The following is an 18448-nucleotide window of genomic DNA, read 5'->3' as shown; positions in this document are numbered from 1 at the left end:
ATATATATTTTTTAATAAAAAATTGTTAAAAAATAACACTATGAAAATTTATTGTTCAAATAGTTAGTGGATTAATAGAGATATAGAGAGAAATGTCATTGGAGATTAAAAAAAAAGAAGATAAGATAAAAGTGTTACTTATTTTTTTTTAGAAAATGGATCATACTCATTCACCAAGCATTATTGTATTGCATAAATGTGTGAGCATTTTCAATCTTATAAATATTTTTGAGTACTAAATGTACAATTGTATTTGATGGAAAAGTATACGTGCAAATACACGTGGTAATACACTAGTGGTAAGAAGGGTTAAAAAGGTAAATTCAACAATATTTTTTTTTTTTTGTGTAAAATAGTAGTTTATCAAACTATTTAGGTAAAAATATAGACAAGTTAAAACAATGGTATCATTAAACATTTTAATGTAAGTTATATGTGTATAAAACAATTTTCTAAAACTTATTTAGTCATATGTTTAGCTATAAGCTAGAACAAGATGAAATGTTAATGTTTTTTTTTTTCCATATAAAACAAACATTTTCAAAATCCATTTATTTTGACAAAAAAAAGTTTTAATATTTTCAAAATCGCTTTTAAATTTTAAAAATAGAAAAATTAACAAGACATTTTTAAAAATAACAAAATAAATTAAAATATTTAAAAGTTATATAAAAATTTTAGATTCTATCACTAATAGTCTTCTATCACTATAACATATAAATCACTATCAGTGATAGAATTTGCTATAAGCCGTAAATATTTTGTAAAATCTACTATTTTTAAAAAAAATCCTCATAATTAATCCTAATCTAAATATGTTTCCAACACCACAAAATAAAAACTAAAACATTGTTTGATAACCATTTGTCTTCTACCAATAGTTTCGAAAACTAAAAAATAAATTTATAAAATTTTATAAAAAAGTTTAACTAAGAATCTAACTATTATACTTATTAACAAGTATGCTAAACATATAGAGGAATAGGCTCAGGGGCACTTGCAGTTATAACAATTAAATTCATAGCACACATTTTATTATTTGCGAAAATGACAAAAACAAAGTCCAGTCCACACATCAAAAGATAAAATGTATAAATGCCTTCGTTACTAATATATGTTTAATACGCATTATACATATCTGATACATCTGATACTTCTTGATACAACCGATACATTTGATTGATACACTTGATGCATCTAATACTATTTGATACACTCGATACCTTTTGATACACAATTGAAACATTACAGCTAGTATATATTTGATACACCTGATACACTGCAGATACATTTAGTATTTTTCACTTATACAATTGATTGATTAAATGCACTTGATATGCTTAAAGTCCTACTTATACACTTGATATACTATTGATATACACTTCTAAACTTGATTTATATACTTGATAATGATTCCCTTTACTGATATGCTTTAACAATATATTGTTGATATACTTGATAATGTTACATTGAGTTACATAATTCATATACTTAATAATACTCTAACGAACTGCATAAAATTTGAGAAAATAAAAAAAATCACGTAGTAAATATACTAACCAACCAATACATATAATATAAATATATCACAACACCGATACATAAAACTGAGACAAAGTAAAACCAAAACAAAACAAAATGATTTGAAATTAGATTAAACTCAAAATACACATCGAAGAAAGTAAAAAAAAATCACAAATGAAGTTAAATTACTCCGATCAACAACATTATATTATATTTCATATTGCAATTATTGTACTATTGATATTTTAAAATTAAGATTAAGTCCGAAAGAATAAATAATTTTTTTAGTAAATTATTTAGGACCTTAAAAAGTGAGAGAATAAATAAATAATGGGTAGGACATTAAAAATAGGAGAAATAAGTTATTGAAGAGTAGTTTATAAATAATAACAAATTTAAGATGGAGAAGTGAAAATTTTAATATATTTATCATAATTATTATATCATATTCTCAAAATGTTATCCCATCCAATTTCCTATAGGCTTAATACACGAAAATGAAAATCAAAAAATCAAAGGGCTCTAAAATGAGATGGAGAAGCTCTAGATTGTTTTATAGTTCATTTATCAACTTTGATGATTAGAAAACGTGTGGTACTATATATCTTTTGAGGAGAAGAAAGTGCAAAACCAATTGTATATATAATAATATAAAGACATGCACAAGTTGCGATTATATTTTTTGTATATATATTATATAAATATATCCACTTTGCAAATTGTATTATATATGCATATATATAATTATTGTGGAATTGGAAAATTGTACTCCTTATAAATGTGCGCAATTTGCAAATTGCATTCATTCAACTTTGCAGTTAGTCTATCTTTGAAAGACCAACGACAAAGTCTGCTTGCTAATTTAGACGTCAATATTTACCAATTCTATTATTATTATAAAGTAATGGCATGTCATTACGGACAAAGTTTGATGGTATTTATATTTATTTAATGAGATATCATGAAATTAATATTAAAAAACTTGATTATGGTTAAATCAACCACTGCTTTTATTACTATAGAGTCGTCAATGACAATACTTCAATATTAAAAAACTTTTTACTAAATGCTTATAATTAGGTAGATTTTTTTTGAAAACCATAAAAGTAGTTTTCACTAGGACTTCATTGAGTGAATTTTTTGTTTTACCAATGATCCAAAATTTTTCAAAATAAAAAGTTATTGGACCCTTGGTTTAAAAAAAAAAAATGTATAACATTTTGGTTGCATTACTTTTCCAGCGCTCTAATTTTTCCTACTGCCTGTGATTCCTTTTGCGTTCAACTATCTAATACAATAATGCTCTTATAATTGGAGCACTTCTTTCCTCGCTTTCTCTCTCACTCATGCTTGCACTGGTGCTCGCAACAAGTAGTTAAAATGTTACCCTTCATCATTTTCAAAATTAGAGTTATTGGTTCGAACATAAAATTTGGGTCATCTAAGAAATCTGTAAAAGGGTTATATGTTAGATATTATTTAAATATTATCTGTCGGGGTTCCATACCGCCGTCGTATTATAGGAAATACAGTCAACTTTGGTAGTCACCTTCCTTCCCCTTTCTTAAATATAATTTAAATTCTTTTTCCCACAAAGAATCAAGGCCTTAAATTCATCAAACTCCAACTTCCATTTCATTTCATCTCCAACTCCATTTAAAACTTTCACACTCTTCCATTCCATTATTGAATGCCATCAACGACATTTATCGGAGACATGGGGCATCCAATCGAGACGCTCATTAGACTCGCATTAGTGAAAATAATAGTCATCTTATCAGCGGCTTTTGTAGTCGTATCGGCCACAACGAACGCAACCGTGACAGTAGCTTCTCAAGCCTTACCCGGGTGCGACGAATGGTGCGGCGACGTGCAGATTCCTTATCCATTCGGGATGAAAGAAGGATGTTATCTAAATAATGAAACATTCTTACTTCGATGTTCTCCAACAGCTGATAATCCAAATGTTTCAAAGCCATTTCTAAGCCCTCAACGCCCCGAAATGGTTACAGACATATCCATTATCTCGGGGGAGATTAAAGTGTGGACCCTGGTGGCGCAAGAATGCCACTCGCCAGATACTGCTCTCAATGATTTTACCAATTTCGGTATTGATGTACCTACCTACACTATTTCCCATACCAAAAACAAGTTCATCGTGATGGGATGCGATACGATCGCTCTTTTTTCAGGGAAAGGCGTAAAAGTGCAATTATTCAAAACTGCATGTGTGGCGTTCTGTGATAACATTGAATCGGTAAAAGATGGGGCTTGCTCTGGTAATGGGTGTTGTCAGCTGGACCTTCCTAGTGGGCTTGATTCAATAGAGTTCTCGGTCGGCAGTTTAAGCAATCACACTAATGTGTCGAGTTTCAATCCTTGTGGGTATGCGTTTGTTACAGAACAAGATAGCTTCGACTTCTCTTCAAAGTATATTCGAAATTTTCCTACAGAAACAATTCCATTAGTGCTTGATTGGGCCATTAGTAATGATACTTGTGTGACGGCTAAGGACAAAACTAATTGTGTTTGTGGCAAAAATAGCTTCAAGGTTGACTTACTTGATGATCCATCTAGATATCGTTGCCGGTGCTTGCATGGCTTTGAGGGGAATCCATATCTCCCCGATGGTTGTCAAGGTAATACATTAATTATAATTTAATTTCCTAGTTAGTATAATTAATACTAAATTGCACCTTAGATTACCATCATCTTTATACAGTTACTCTATTGTCCAAATCATATAGTTTTTCAAGTGGCAAAATCCTTCTAATTACTCCTTTTTTTAAAATATTTAATAGAAGATCATCTAATTATTTAACAAATCCTACATGTTAAAAACCTAATGCACTAAAAATCCAAAGTGTACGTACGTAGAGGCCTATTAGAAAATTTTTGAAATTCAATGATGTATAAGACACGAAAATTGAAAGTGTAAACAACTAAAATTTGTAATTAAACTGTTTTTGGATTATTTTAATATTTTTGTGAATCTTTAAACTAAATCCTTTTAACAAAAATTTGTAGTTCTGCAACTGAGTAAATGCTACCAAGTATTTCTTGTTTTGAAAATTAATAATTTAGTTTATAACAGTATTATTGTGTTACGTCTTGGATTTTACAGATATAGATGAGTGCGAGGACGAGAGTCTTAATGACTGCAGGTTTGAGTGTGTTAATACAATAGGAAACTATACATGCAATTGCCCAAAAGACTCAAAAGGAGATGGAAGGCTTCAAGGAGATGGTTGCACCCGAAACTCCAAGTCTTTCGTTCAAATCATTGTTGGTCAGTTTCTTTTTTTATTTTTTTTACTTTGTCATTATAATTTTCATTGTATAAAAAGTGTTTATGTTATTGGTGAAATGAAATGCAGGAGTTACTGTGGGGTTCACAGTTTTAGTAATTGGGAGTGCATGGTTATACTTGGGTTACAAAAAGTGGAAGTTCCTTAAACTGAAGGAGAAGTTTTTTCAGAAAAATGGTGGATTGATGCTTCAACAGCATCTTTCTCAATGGCAAGCATCCCCTGATTTGGTTAGAATTTTCACTCAAGAGGAGTTAGACAAGGCTACAAACAAGTACGACGACAGTGCAGTGGTTGGAAAAGGTGGCTTTGGTACTGTTTACAAAGGAGTCTTAGACGATGGTTCCGTACTTGCAATCAAGAAATCAAAATTAGTAGACCAATCTCAAACTGACCAATTCATTAACGAAGTCATTGTTCTGTCCCAAATCAACCACCGTAACGTGGTCAAGCTCTTGGGATGCTGTCTAGAGACAGAAGTTCCATTGTTGGTGTACGAGTTCATCAGCAACGGTACGCTCTACGAATACGTCCATGACAAAACAAATGGCCGCAATTTTCTTTCGTGGGAAGCTCGTTTGAGAATAGCTGCAGAAACTGCTGGGGTGATTTCATATTTGCATTCGTCTGCTTCCACTCCAATTATCCATAGAGATATCAAGACAACTAACATACTTTTAGACCATAATTACACTGCAAAGGTATCTGATTTCGGTGCATCCAAATTGGTTCCGATGGATCAAACTCAGTTATCAACGATGGTGCAAGGGACTCTCGGATATTTAGACCCAGAATACTTATTAACCAGCGAGTTGACAGATAAGAGCGATGTGTATAGTTTTGGAATAGTGCTTCTAGAGCTTATAACAGGGAAGAAGGCAGTGAGTTTCGAAGGGCCAGAAGCGGAGAGGAACCTAGCCATGTACGTTATGTGTGCAATGAAGGAAGATCGTTTGGAAGAAGTTGTGGAAAAGGGAATGGCGACAAATGCGAACATTCAGCAAATAAAAGAAGCCGCGAAGTTAGCAACAACGTGTTTAAGAATAAAGGGGGAGGAGCGGCCTAGCATGAAGGAGGTGGCTATGGAGTTGGAGGGGCTGAGAGGGTTGAATGAGGCTAATGAGAAATTAGAGAGCAAAGGAGAGACAATGGTAGGTTATTGGGTGCAATCCGATGGAGCTTTACAATCCTCATCCAACCAGTTTAGTGCGAGTGGGAGCACAAATATTGTGGATGATAGTATGAAGGTTCACATTTTGCCGCTGATCCATGATGGAAGATGATAAATTGCTGGATAAAACTACAAAATTTTACTAGGCATTTGATGTCAATTGTAGTATATATATTACATATATTTGGAGTTCTAATTTATTCCAAAGTTTCATTGTTCTCTTCATTATGTATTTAAATACTGTGGAGTTTTATTTTATTAATATTATTTTGTTGGATTATTGATTTTGCATTTATTAATTATTTGAGGTTATTCTACTTTGTCCCTTGAAATGAACATTTAATTAAATAATAATTCCAAGCATAATTAAATTTTATCAATGATAGAAGTCTATCAGTGATAGATTATGTTGTAAATATTGGTCTATCATTGATAGATCATACAAATCTATCAGCGATACAAGTCTATCAGCGATAGTTTTGCTATATTTGCAATTTTTTAAAAATGTTGTTATATCCTTAATTATTATTCATAAAATGATCATCAATTATAATTACCCAATGCTAAATATGATTCAAATCCATGTAGTTGAGCTCATTGATCTAGTCTATGGACCAACCAGGCTTTAGCCCATAAAACTCACTAGAACTCTATAAATAGGGGAATTTTATTCATTTGTGGGGGACAAAAACATTTTACTCCATAAGGTATACAGAGAAGTCTCCCATGAGTCCGAATACTCCCAACTTCTGATCAAGTCAACCATCTCTAGCCATTGCAGTTCTTTTGAAGATACAAACTTTCTTTCAAGAATCCAACTTCAATAACGTCACATGCTCCAATTCGCTTCTTTAAATCAAGCATAAGCATCTAACTGAGAGAGAATCAGAGGATTAAATACTAGAGAACGAACCACATGATATCAAATCAACATAAATACAAAATAAACACAAGTTCAACTCCATCAATTAAATTTATATGAAAATCTTGTGTGTGAACAATATATATATATGTACATGCAAATACGTATATAAATACATACATCCATATACATACATATATAAATACATACATGTATATATAAATACATACATGCATATATAAATACATACATATATATATCATATTGAAGAAAGTATTAAAGGTCAATGAATCAATTGACGCACCTTGTCCGAATATCTCTCAACAAGGATTCACACATCCTTAGCAGTCTTGTCATGTCCAGGTCCAAAACGATGCATTCATTAGAAAAATATATAAAGTGGGCAAAGAGACCAAAAGTTTGAAACCAAAAAAGAGAAAAAGCAAGAGGAAAGTCTTCTAATTAAGTGTTATAAAAGATTATTGATATAAACTAACAAAATATCACATTATTAATTAAATTATATTTAATAATTTTGATGTAACTTTACTATTTTTCAATTTTATTTTTATATAATAATATTTAAGTAGGGCTAATTTAGTCTTTTCACAATGCATTAACGTTTTTATTGGGAGAGTATTGAAGTATTGCCTTCAGGATGTTTCAATTAGTTATTTTTTGAATAATTGAAGTTTGGGGCTTTTAAATCAATAGAAATTCTCTCACAAATGATAGAGTCATTTTTTTGCAATTTTTTATTCAGGGTTGCTTGTCAAGTGTAAACTCGAGAATTTCCTTAGACTATTTACTATTGTCATATATCATAAGAAGTTGAATTTAAGTTGTATAATTACTGAAGAAAAAAACAAAGTTTTTTGTTCAAGTTGTGTTGATCCTTTTGGAATTTGTTTCTAGAAAAAAAAAAAAAGAGAGAAAGAAAGGAAAAGGAAACGGAAAGTGAATTTTTGTTTATTATTATATACATTTAAGAATAAAAGAAAATTAAGAGAAAATTAAAAAAAAAGAGAGAGAGAGAGAGAGGAAGAGAAGGAGATGAAAAGGCATTTGATGCTTTTTTTCTTCTTTTCATTAGTGTTCTCCATCGCCCGAATTTTCTTCTTCCATTTTTCATCTCTTTGAATATCAAGCTTTGTTGAGAGAGGGTCTGAGAAGATTGGAATCAGATATTCTCTGGTTCCAAGGTTGAAGAAGAGAAAGAAACTACAAGCTCAAGTATTTTCTCTTGACAGATTGAATTCACACAGACATTATTTGCTTTTTAAGTTGGTTTGAACTGCTCAGAAGAAATTAAAAGGTGAAGATTTTTTTAAAAAAAATTATTCAATTTCTAACAAGTTTTTGTGAAGGAAACTTGAGTAAATTTTGATGTTAGATCAATAATTTTCAAAGAGGCAAACAGGTCACAATTTAGTGTGTGAATTCGTAAAATCTTTGGTATTTTTTGTTTTACCGATTGTACAAAGTGAGTTAGAAACTCTATTAGGTATGGTTGAAAAGCTTATTAAATTTCTTAAAAATTTCATGAAGAAGTCGTGAGCCAAAAATAACTAGAAATAAGTTTAATTTTAGGACTAAATTAAGGGTTAGTAGAAAACTCGAATTTTGACTACCTTTGTTTTGGGCGATTTCTATAACAATCATTTGAGAATCTCATTTTCTTTCCTTCAAGTAAGTTGCAGTTGATTTCAGAATAAAGATTTTGATATAAATTAAGTTAAATTTTGTCAAGTATTAAGAAAGTTATGCATGTTTGAATTTAGGTTGTTGAATGTGGGAAATTCTTGAAAAAATTGAAATGTTCTTTTATGTTTAACTTTAGAATTAATGAATGTCATCTTTTATGCGTTATCTTAAGTTTAGTATAAAAATAAGAATATATAAGATTCTGACACTCAGTTTTGGTTTGTTTGACAGGCCAAGAGGAAATAGGCTGAGTCTACACACCAGAGAACTAGCCTAAGGCTATGAGTGACAAAATCGATTTCTAAACGGTTATCAGAGATTACGTTTCTATGCTTGAATCTTCTTTTATGAATAGTACGTAATTTCTATAAACGGTTTTAAGCTTAGGTTTTATGATGAAATCTATATATGAGCACATTATTATCGATTTTCTGAAAAAGTAGTTGACATTTTAAGCAAGTATTGCTTTTAGATTTTCACTTTTTCATGAACAAGTTGAGTAAGTTTAAGTTTTTTGAAAGATAAAGATAAGTAGGTATGTCTTAATGTTTCCATATGACTTTATGAGATTTTTATTAACTACACGATTGAGATGTTGAGTCCGAGGCTATATGGTACTATGTGCACACATGTTAGATTCTGTTGCTGACGTTGAGTGTCACATCATGTCCCGGACATCTGCTTGCTTGTCCCAAGACATGACTTGATGTCAGTCAAAGTTGTTCTCCTCCGGAACAACCTCAACAGACACTTGACGTGAACCCTTGCAAAACTTTAAAACAATGAAAGTCTTTTATTAAACATAAACATTTAAGTTATACTTTAAAATTTTGTATTGCAGTCCATATGAAATTTCTTTTTAAAGATACCAAGTGAAAAAATATATGTAACAAACATAGAAGTATAAACTATTAAATAAATACAGTTATGTTTTAAAGTAAAACAATTCCTTTTATGGTTTAAAACAAAGTTGACCTGGCAGCAGTATATTCAGCAGGCGAAAATCCACCATCTATACCTGGAAAGTGGGAAAACATTTTGAAAGAGTATGTGTCAAAAGACTTAGTGAGCAACGGTTTTAGAAAACAAGTTTTTATATATATTTTAGTATAAAACCAATGCTTAAATACATTTATCAGGAAACAATCATAACATGAAACATTGAAATATTTAGTATTTTCAAAGACAGTCCTTCATAACCACGGACAGTCATTGGGAAGTTATCCCCCTCCTTTAAGGTATAAATATATACCTTTCTGATGGCCCATAGTTAAAAATAGGTTCGTCAACATTACCATATATCAGTTCGAGTTAACCACATATATACAATAGGTCTCATGTTATATTTGGGTATGGATAAAAACATTTGATATCCTGAAATATTTCCTTGATCACGAAATCATTCAAGCATGGTATCACTTGAAAAAAGTTCTAAACACTTATAGTAAATCATGACTTGAAATAATAACTTGAAAATCATGTTCATAAAGCATTTAAAACATTTTGTTACTCACCAGCTATTGCTTGTAGAGATTGAAAACATATTTATTAAATCACTTTGAAATCAATGCTTTATTCACAAGCTAATTTTTTAGAGCCTGAAATCATGTTTAATAAATACTTTGGAAATCATGATGTTACTCACAAGCTATTGCTTGGAAAGCCTAAAAACATGTTTAACAATAGCATTTAGAAGTCGATGTGTAGCACAAGCTATTGTTTGTAGAGCTTGAAAACATGTTAAATAAATACTTTTAGAAATCATGATGTTACTCACAAGCTATTGCTTGTAGAGCCTGAAAACATGTTTTAACAATAACATTTAGAAATCAATTTGTTATTCACAATTAGCTATTTCTTGTAGAGCTTGAAAACATGCTAAATAAATACTTTTAGAAAACATGGTGTTACGTACAATACTTGTATAGATCATTGGTCGAAACTTCCTCCTTATCCTCCTTGTTCTCAAAATTTCAGAATCAAATTCCAAAAGATGAGTCATGTTGCCTTTTGGAAGTGCACCTTGCTCGTATTCACTCGAGAAATGACCTTCTCACCTTTGCTCAACCAAAATACCAACCCTTTTGAATTCAAAACGCACAGCAACCCTCTCTCACAAGCTAGACACAATTTCTGAACTTTCAAGACCAATTTAAGTGATTTTGCACCCGTGAGTTGTGAGAAATTTTGTACTGAAGTTGGCCTATTTATAGAGTTCCTTGCATGAAATTATCTTGACACCTCCTCCTTGATTAAATCCACCCTTACACCTCCTTAAGACACCTCAAAGTACATTTCCACCTCAAAATGCATGTTAATAATATTAAGACCCTTGGATTAATGTTAAATTGCTTGCTTTAAGCTTGTCATATGTATGTCCAAAAAGCATAGCTAACCTCTTAGTCCATCTCGCATAGCCTTTCTTCTCGCTCACATAACCTCCTAAGCCTTCTCGCAAATCCATCCCAACACCTAGATAACCTCCATATCCATTTCGCATAGCCTTTACCACCTAGCTCAAACGCCTAAGCCTCTTGACAAGTCCAAAACGCCAAGACCAAACACGAACTAACCTCTCTTGGCCTTGTTGTAAACCTCTAAACACATGTTCATGTCTAATCTTAATGCCAACTAACCTTCAATCAAAGCTCACTACAAGAAATATCACAATTACGATAGCATCAAAAACACGCTATCGTTGATTTTTCATAGCGTTTTTGAAATGTTAACATAGTCGATGTTATTGAAAGTTCATGACTTTTCATAGCGTTTTTACATCGCTATAATATGTCCCCAGTGATAGCACATATATGATCTTATTAATGCTTTTTATAACGTGAAACAAAAACGCTATTGGTTTATTATTGTGTTGGCAAGTCGCTATCAAAATGTTTCAATAGCGTTTTCAATAACAATGGAAAGAAGACATTTTATAGCGTTCGAAAAGTGTTATGAAAATGTTTCAATAGCTATTTTAATAACATTGGAAAAACGCTATTAAAAATTGGAGAGCATTTTTTATTGTATTAGAAAGGCGCTATAAAAATGTTTCAATAGCATTTTTAATAACTTGGGAAAATGCTACAAAAAAGCCTTTTTGTAGCGTTTTTTATTGCGCTCGGAAAGCATTATCAAAACCAATCAATAACTATTTTAATAACATTGAAAAAATGCTTTAAATTTTTTTTGAAGCTTTTTATATATGCTAGCTTTTTAATTGCAGTTATGTGTTTTATGATACGGTATGGTTTTGAGAGATTTAGTAGTGGACTGTAATACTTTGGTAACTAACTATCTAGTTTGGTTATAAAGTTTGCTTGAGATTCTTTGGAATTGGATAGTTTGGATTAGTGTGGTGAGACACACTTGAGGTGTTGTTGAATCTGAATATTGTATATACGCTTATAGAAGTGAAAAATTATATCTTTCTCATGTTTGGCTACCGAAAATTTTAGGGGAGATGCCGTCGAAATTTTTGTAGAATTTCTTAATGTAATTTCTATAAAATTTTAGTCGGAAAATGTCATTTTCAAAAATGTTTTATCATGCCATGATTTAGGTTAAAGAGGAAAACCTAGATCAGGGTGTGACAGGTACCCTCAGTCATAGCAGTCTTGTGGTCCTGTAGGAACATTCATCAATCTAATGATCCCATAGGAGCACATATCAGTCTGGTTAGTCTTGTGATCCTATTGGACTACACATCAGTCATATCAATTGTAATGTGGTGATCCCAGGGTGATACATATAGGTACACATCCTAAAAGTCAAAGCTAACAAACACTAACAGTTTAAAAAGCATGTAACTGTCAACTCAGTCCAGTAATAGGCACAACATGCAACATCAATCAATAATCAACAATCATATAATTAGTCATACATATGAGTCACACAATCTCTGTCAACAACTCTATAACTCATCTATGCATTCTAGGTACCATCAATGCATAATCAGTCAACACGTATAGTGCTCTTAAATTTTAATTCAAAGGTCTAGTAGTAGAATCTCTTACCTCGATATTAAGATATCAATTGAAGCTAGAGTTTTCTCTTGCAAAATTCTCTTCTTCTCCAATCTCTTTTCACTTTTAATCTCTCAAGTTAGCTAAAATCCTTGTTGACAGTCAAAATTTAAATAACACAATCTTAAACATAGACAGAATTAAATTAATAATTTATCAACCAATATCATCCAAATATTTAATTAGAGTTTCCAAACTTATCCCGAGGGTGAACACAATTCAACCTTGATTGAGAAAATTCCACAATTTGCTCTAAAAATTAGCCAACAACATTCAAAGAAAATAATCTACTTTAATAAAAAAAAATTAAATTGCTTGGGACCAAAATTAATATTTGATGGGCATACCTAAAACCCAATCAAATACTCACCAAAATATGTGGCTCAACTTGGCTCAACCGATTGCTTGGCTAAATAAAAGGATGAAGGGCGGCTCGCGGCTCGAAATCGATCGGCTAGAGGGAATCTCGACTCAAACGGCTAGATGCGCTTGACGGGAGAGGCTCACGGTGACACTTCGATGGAGGCTATAAATGACATGGAACTAGGTTATACAGTGGATGCAGCTGGACGACGCGGAGAGATACAGATCCGACACGAAGGAAGACGGCGAATGGTTGTACTTGAGTTTTGAAGGTTGGCGAGCTCGTGGAAGCTTACTGTGTCGACTAGGTTCCCGAGTATGAAGACATTGTTGCACGTCAGCTTGTGCGGAAGACGACAATGGACAATAACGCTTCCTTGACAACGACAGACGGATGTGGAAAAGCAGGCGACGACTAGGTTAAACGAGAGGGAAGAAGATGATTGAATAGTAATTGCACACTTTATGAAGAGATCTAAATGTTTTTTTTATTATTGTTATTACTATTATTATTTTTTATTATTTTTATTTTTATTAGGAGCATTTTCAAATATAGAAAAATAAACTAAAATATGTACAACATATAGAAAAATATGAATTTTATCAAGGATAGAAATTGATAAACTGTTATCACCGTCTATCAATGGCACTAATAGAGCATATCAATATCTATAATAAGAATATGAAATTTTGTTGGGGAATTGACAAAAATAGGCCAAAAATGGAGTAGATAAAGACTTTTAGGATTGATTGTAAAAAAGTTGACATTTAGGACAAATTGAAGGTGAAATGACGAAAATACCCTTATTTCATATTAAACATTTCAATTTAAGAACCTGCGAGATGTCTACCAGATGTTTGCGAGATAAAATAATAATAATAATAAATTGCTAACATCCTTTGAAACATCTCTAAAACAACCTTAAATCAACCATAAATCAACTTGATACATTTAAGATGCAAATATATATACATATAACACAATTCATATTCGGATTTTAAAAAAAATAAAACAATTAAAACAATTTATTATTATTATTATTTTATCTCGCAAAACATCTGGTAGACATCTCGTAAACATCTCGCAGACATCTCGCAGGTTCTTAAATTGAAATGTTTAACATGAAATGAGGGTATTTTCGTCATTTCACCTCTAATTTGTCCTAAATGTCAACTTTTTTACAATCAATCCTAAAAATCTTTATCTACCCCATTTTTGGCCTATTTTTGTCAATTCCCCAATTTTGTTATATTTTGTACATAGTTTGTCAAATTTGCTATCTTTGATAATTCCTCTTTTTATTATTATTATTTATTATTTTCCGTTTCTCAACTTTTTATTGTTCTATTTAAAATAAATCAAATAAAATTTCCTCTCTCTCCTCAATAACTCTCAACCAGTCATTTTAATTATCTCCCATCAAAACACTTTTCTCTTCCCAAAATATAATTATATTAGGAAAATTGTCAAAAATAACAAATTTGACAAAATATTTACAACATATAAAAAAAAAAATTAGATTCTATCGATAATAAACATAGATAGACGCTGATATACTTCTGCCAATAGCATTGATAGATAGTAATAGAAGTCTATCAGTTTTTATCATTGATAGAATTTAAAATTTTGTTATAGCTTGTAAATATTTTAATTTATTTTATTATTCTTAAAAATGTCTCATTATATTATCGTTAATGGTTATATTTTTATCAATTAAAATATAATGATTGGGGCATTTTTAAAAATAGTAAAACAAATTAAAATATTTACAAGCTATAGCAAGATTTTGAATTCTATCACTATAGCATATCAATCATTGCTAGTAGAATTTACTATATGTTATAAATATTTCATAAAATCTACTATTTTTAAAAATTTCCAATCATTATTCTTAACTCTTTCACAATTCAATTAATTATATATACAATATATAATTAACCAGAATTACTTAAATCCATGACTTAATTCAATTCTCAACAGCACCCCACATTTGAATTGTTTGATTAATTAAACATTCAACCAACAAATACTTAATTAATTCTAATTGTGCATAACAATCCATTCAAAATAAAATATTTCAAAATAGCATCCAATAATTCCAACACAATCAAGTAAAATTGAAATAATTAATTTATTTTAAATTACTGCAATTTTTGGAACGTTAAATATGTGTTTACAATATATTTTTTTTTAAATACAGTTTTTATGGACACGAAACTATAAATTTGGTTTATCAAATAGATTAAATATTTAGGATCCTATTCAAGATTATATTCAGTTTTATATATTAGTTAATTTGTTTAAAAAAAATTAACATCTACTAATTAAAAATGTATGGTAATTGAAAGTTAAAATTAAAATAAAATATTAAAGTTTTTTTTTTTAAATCCAGTGTATGGTAATTGAAAGTTAAAATTAAAATAAAATATTAAAGTTTTTTTTTTTAAATCCAGAAAAACACGAAAATACTTACACCGTATAAAACAATTTTGAAAACAAAAAATACTTAAAAGTTCACAATGTGAAATAACAAAAATACATCGTAATTAATCAGCCACACACGTGCACAAAAAGCTAGGTACAAGATCATTCAGATATTAGTCTATGATCATTCATATCGTGGATAAAACGATCTTAGTACATGATCTTGTACCAAATCTAAACGATCTTGTATCAAATATCGAGATATTGGTATGCGAACGTTTAGATCTTGGTAAACGATCGTTTAGATCTATCACTTATCTATCTTTCTGAGATAGATAGGGATTTATCCATGTATATCTAGAATAGACAACTGATCAATCACATTTGGTACACGATCATGTAATCAAAAAGGAAGAAAGAGAAAAGAGAAAATGAGAGAGGATGAAGATGGAAGATGTTCTCGAAGAGAAAATGAAAAAATCATGAACAAGAAGAAGTGAGAATGTGAAGAAGGAGAAATAATATGAAAAATGATTCACATGAATTCAATACTCATCATATATATATTAATGAGTGGGCGGGTGTTGCCCACCAATCTAATTTCCTTTCCTCCCTTTTACTTACTTTCTTAATTAAATTTTAATTTTAATACATATGAGAAATTTTTAAAAATAGTAAAATGAATTAAAATATTTACAAGCTATACCAAAATTTTGGATTCTATCACTGTACCATATCAATGAATATGAGTGATAGAATTTGTTATAGTCGGTAAGTATTTTGTAAAATTTACTATTTTTAAAAATTCTCTTTTATATATATATAAGTTTTAAAAAATTTAATTCTTTAATTTTTGACCAAAAAATGTAATTTTTAATTTTTAATTTTCATATATATATTTTTAAAAATAATATTTTAAAAAATATGATTTTAACTATTTTAGAATTGTTAGTCATAGTAATATAGTTGTGAGAGTAAGACCAAAAAGTAAATATAATATCAAATTTGATACTAGCTTACTATAAATTAAGAAATCCATATCCTAATTTTGGTAGAATCAAAATAAATCCTATTCAAATCCCCTGTAATGGTTTCATATGAGTTATTTAATAATTTCTTACTTCTTTAATATTCAATTTCCTTACTGGACTTAGACATTACTAATGTAAAGTGAGGGTGGTACGTTTTCTTTTACCAAAATTTGATATCTTGTACTTGTTACATGTACGTATGTGCAACATGTAGAGAGTAGTATATGGGTGAGCATAGATATTGAGGAGCGATCTATGCGACCATGTATCAAATCTAAATGATCTTGGTAAATGATTGTTTATATTTGTAGTGAAGGAAGGGCATGATACTCATAATAGAAAAAGAATAAGGAGATGACGTCGAAGATAAGATATGACAAGGAATGAAAAAAATATGGAAGAGTCACGAAGAAATCGCGAATAAAAAGATGTGAGAATACGGTGAAAGACTATGAAAACTAATAATATAAAGAAGATATGCAAGCATTCAACGCGAAATTCAAAACTAATAAGGGCAAATCTAGAATTTATAAAAATATTGAGCGGCTTCATGGACTTTTTTTTTTGTACGGACCGTAAATAATTTTTAGTTTTATGTAATTAACCATTTTTATTGATTCAATCTAATTTAAACTTTGTTTTTATGCGATTTTTTTATTAATTCAAATTTTATTCTAGTGTTTTTTATAAAAATTAATTATGTATATTGTTTGTTGTTTTTTATATAGAAAATGACAACAAATATGTGTCATTTATATTGTTTACAAATGACTCTATGATTAACCTCTATGTGAAAACTTAAATAATGTGTTTGTATGTGACTCCGACTTCTTTTTGTTAAGCCAAGTGATCTTGAGCTATTTTGTTATTTTGGTGAGTATTGATTGAGTTTTGGTACTCCCATCAAATATCTATTTCTTTAATCCTAAATAATTTAAAGTATGGATTTAAGTTAGATTATTTTCTTTTGGTTTGATTGGTTTTATTTGGATTAGTTATATGTGCAAATTATCCCCAAAAGTTAATTTGGTTTCAACCAAAATTGTTGTATTGAGTTAATTGAGATGTAGCTACGATGACTGAGCTAATATGCATAATGTGATTGATATGTTATGACAAATGAAATATTAATCACATGATAACGACGTTTTGATTGGTATTCATATCATATTATGATATTTATGATATGTTACATGTTATGAATAAGTGTTTTGTTAACTTTATCCAATCACAAACAATTACTAAAAATTTACGGTCGTCAATTAATACAAAATAAATGGATTACAATGGTAAACATCCATAAATTAAAAATGAATGAAAACATAAATTTTAAAATTAAAAAAAAATTTGGAAGAAATTTCATCTATTTAAAAATACAAAGAACATTTTTAATAGAAATTTTTTTAAAAATAGTAGATTTTATAAAATATTTACAATTTTATAACAAATTCTATCACGATAGTCATTAATATGTTACCGTGATAGAATCCAAAATTTTGTTATAGCTCGTAAATATTTTATTTTATTTTGTTATTTTTTAAAATGTTCATTTTTATTAAGTTTTAATAACAATAAAATGTATATAAAAAAGAGAAGTAGAACTTAATTTTGAAGAAAAAAAGTGTCAAGTTGAATTAGATAAAAAATTATGATAAAAATTAAAAAAGAAAATTTTATATGAAAACTAAAAAAAAAGAAGAAAAAAAGAATTGAATATAAGCAATTTGTCCGTTATATAAAATAGGGGTTTTCCACAATAATAATAGAAAAAAAAACAAACAAATTATTTAGGGCAGGTAGAAAAAAAAACTCTTTTTTATGGCGTGTGTAATTAGTTTGAAATTAAGATAGTGACGTACGTGCGAACAATATTCAAATTTGACTCTTAGGTCTGCCATCAGCATGTTTCTATCAAACATTTAATTCAGTCTCGAAAGAGAGAAAATAAAAGGAGCTAATTAATATATATATATAAAGTACTTGAAGGTGGGATTGAGAGTAACCAACAAATCAAACACAGCCAAAAATTAGAAACACT

The 18448-nt window shown here is 29.7% G+C and overlaps 1 protein-coding gene across 1 annotated transcript; it reads left to right on the top strand.

Annotated features, from left to right (window-relative positions):
* The first annotated feature begins 3166 nt into the window (after nucleotides 1-3166).
* LOC101209870 (wall-associated receptor kinase 2-like) lies at nucleotides 3167-6294 on the top strand. The gene is made up of 3 exons (XM_011660139.2): nucleotides 3167-4163; nucleotides 4649-4813; nucleotides 4902-6294. The coding sequence occupies exons 1-3, from the start codon at nucleotides 3215-3217 to the stop codon at nucleotides 6113-6115; spliced, it is 2328 nt and encodes a 775-aa protein (XP_011658441.2). The 5' UTR covers nucleotides 3167-3214; the 3' UTR covers nucleotides 6116-6294.
* Nucleotides 6295-18448: the final 12154 nt, after the last annotated feature.

This window comes from Cucumis sativus, chromosome 6 (assembly GCF_000004075.3).
Source record: "Cucumis sativus cultivar 9930 chromosome 6, Cucumber_9930_V3, whole genome shotgun sequence".
Taxonomy (NCBI): domain Eukaryota; kingdom Viridiplantae; phylum Streptophyta; class Magnoliopsida; order Cucurbitales; family Cucurbitaceae; genus Cucumis; species Cucumis sativus.
This window is presented reverse-complemented; position numbering and strand designations above follow the sequence as displayed.

What these genes read in the sequence shown, in the direction of transcription:
- LOC101209870 (XM_011660139.2), top strand. Translation starts at nt 3,215, where the DNA reads ATGCCATCAACGACATTTATCGGAGACATGGGGCATCCAATCGAGACG. An exon ending in TCTCCCCGATGGTTGTCAAG is followed by an intron (nt 4,164 to 4,648) that starts GTAATACATTAA and finishes TGGATTTTACAG; the next exon opens with ATATAGATGAGTGCGAGGAC. An exon ending in TTTCGTTCAAATCATTGTTG is followed by an intron (nt 4,814 to 4,901) that starts GTCAGTTTCTTT and finishes AATGAAATGCAG; the next exon opens with GAGTTACTGTGGGGTTCACA.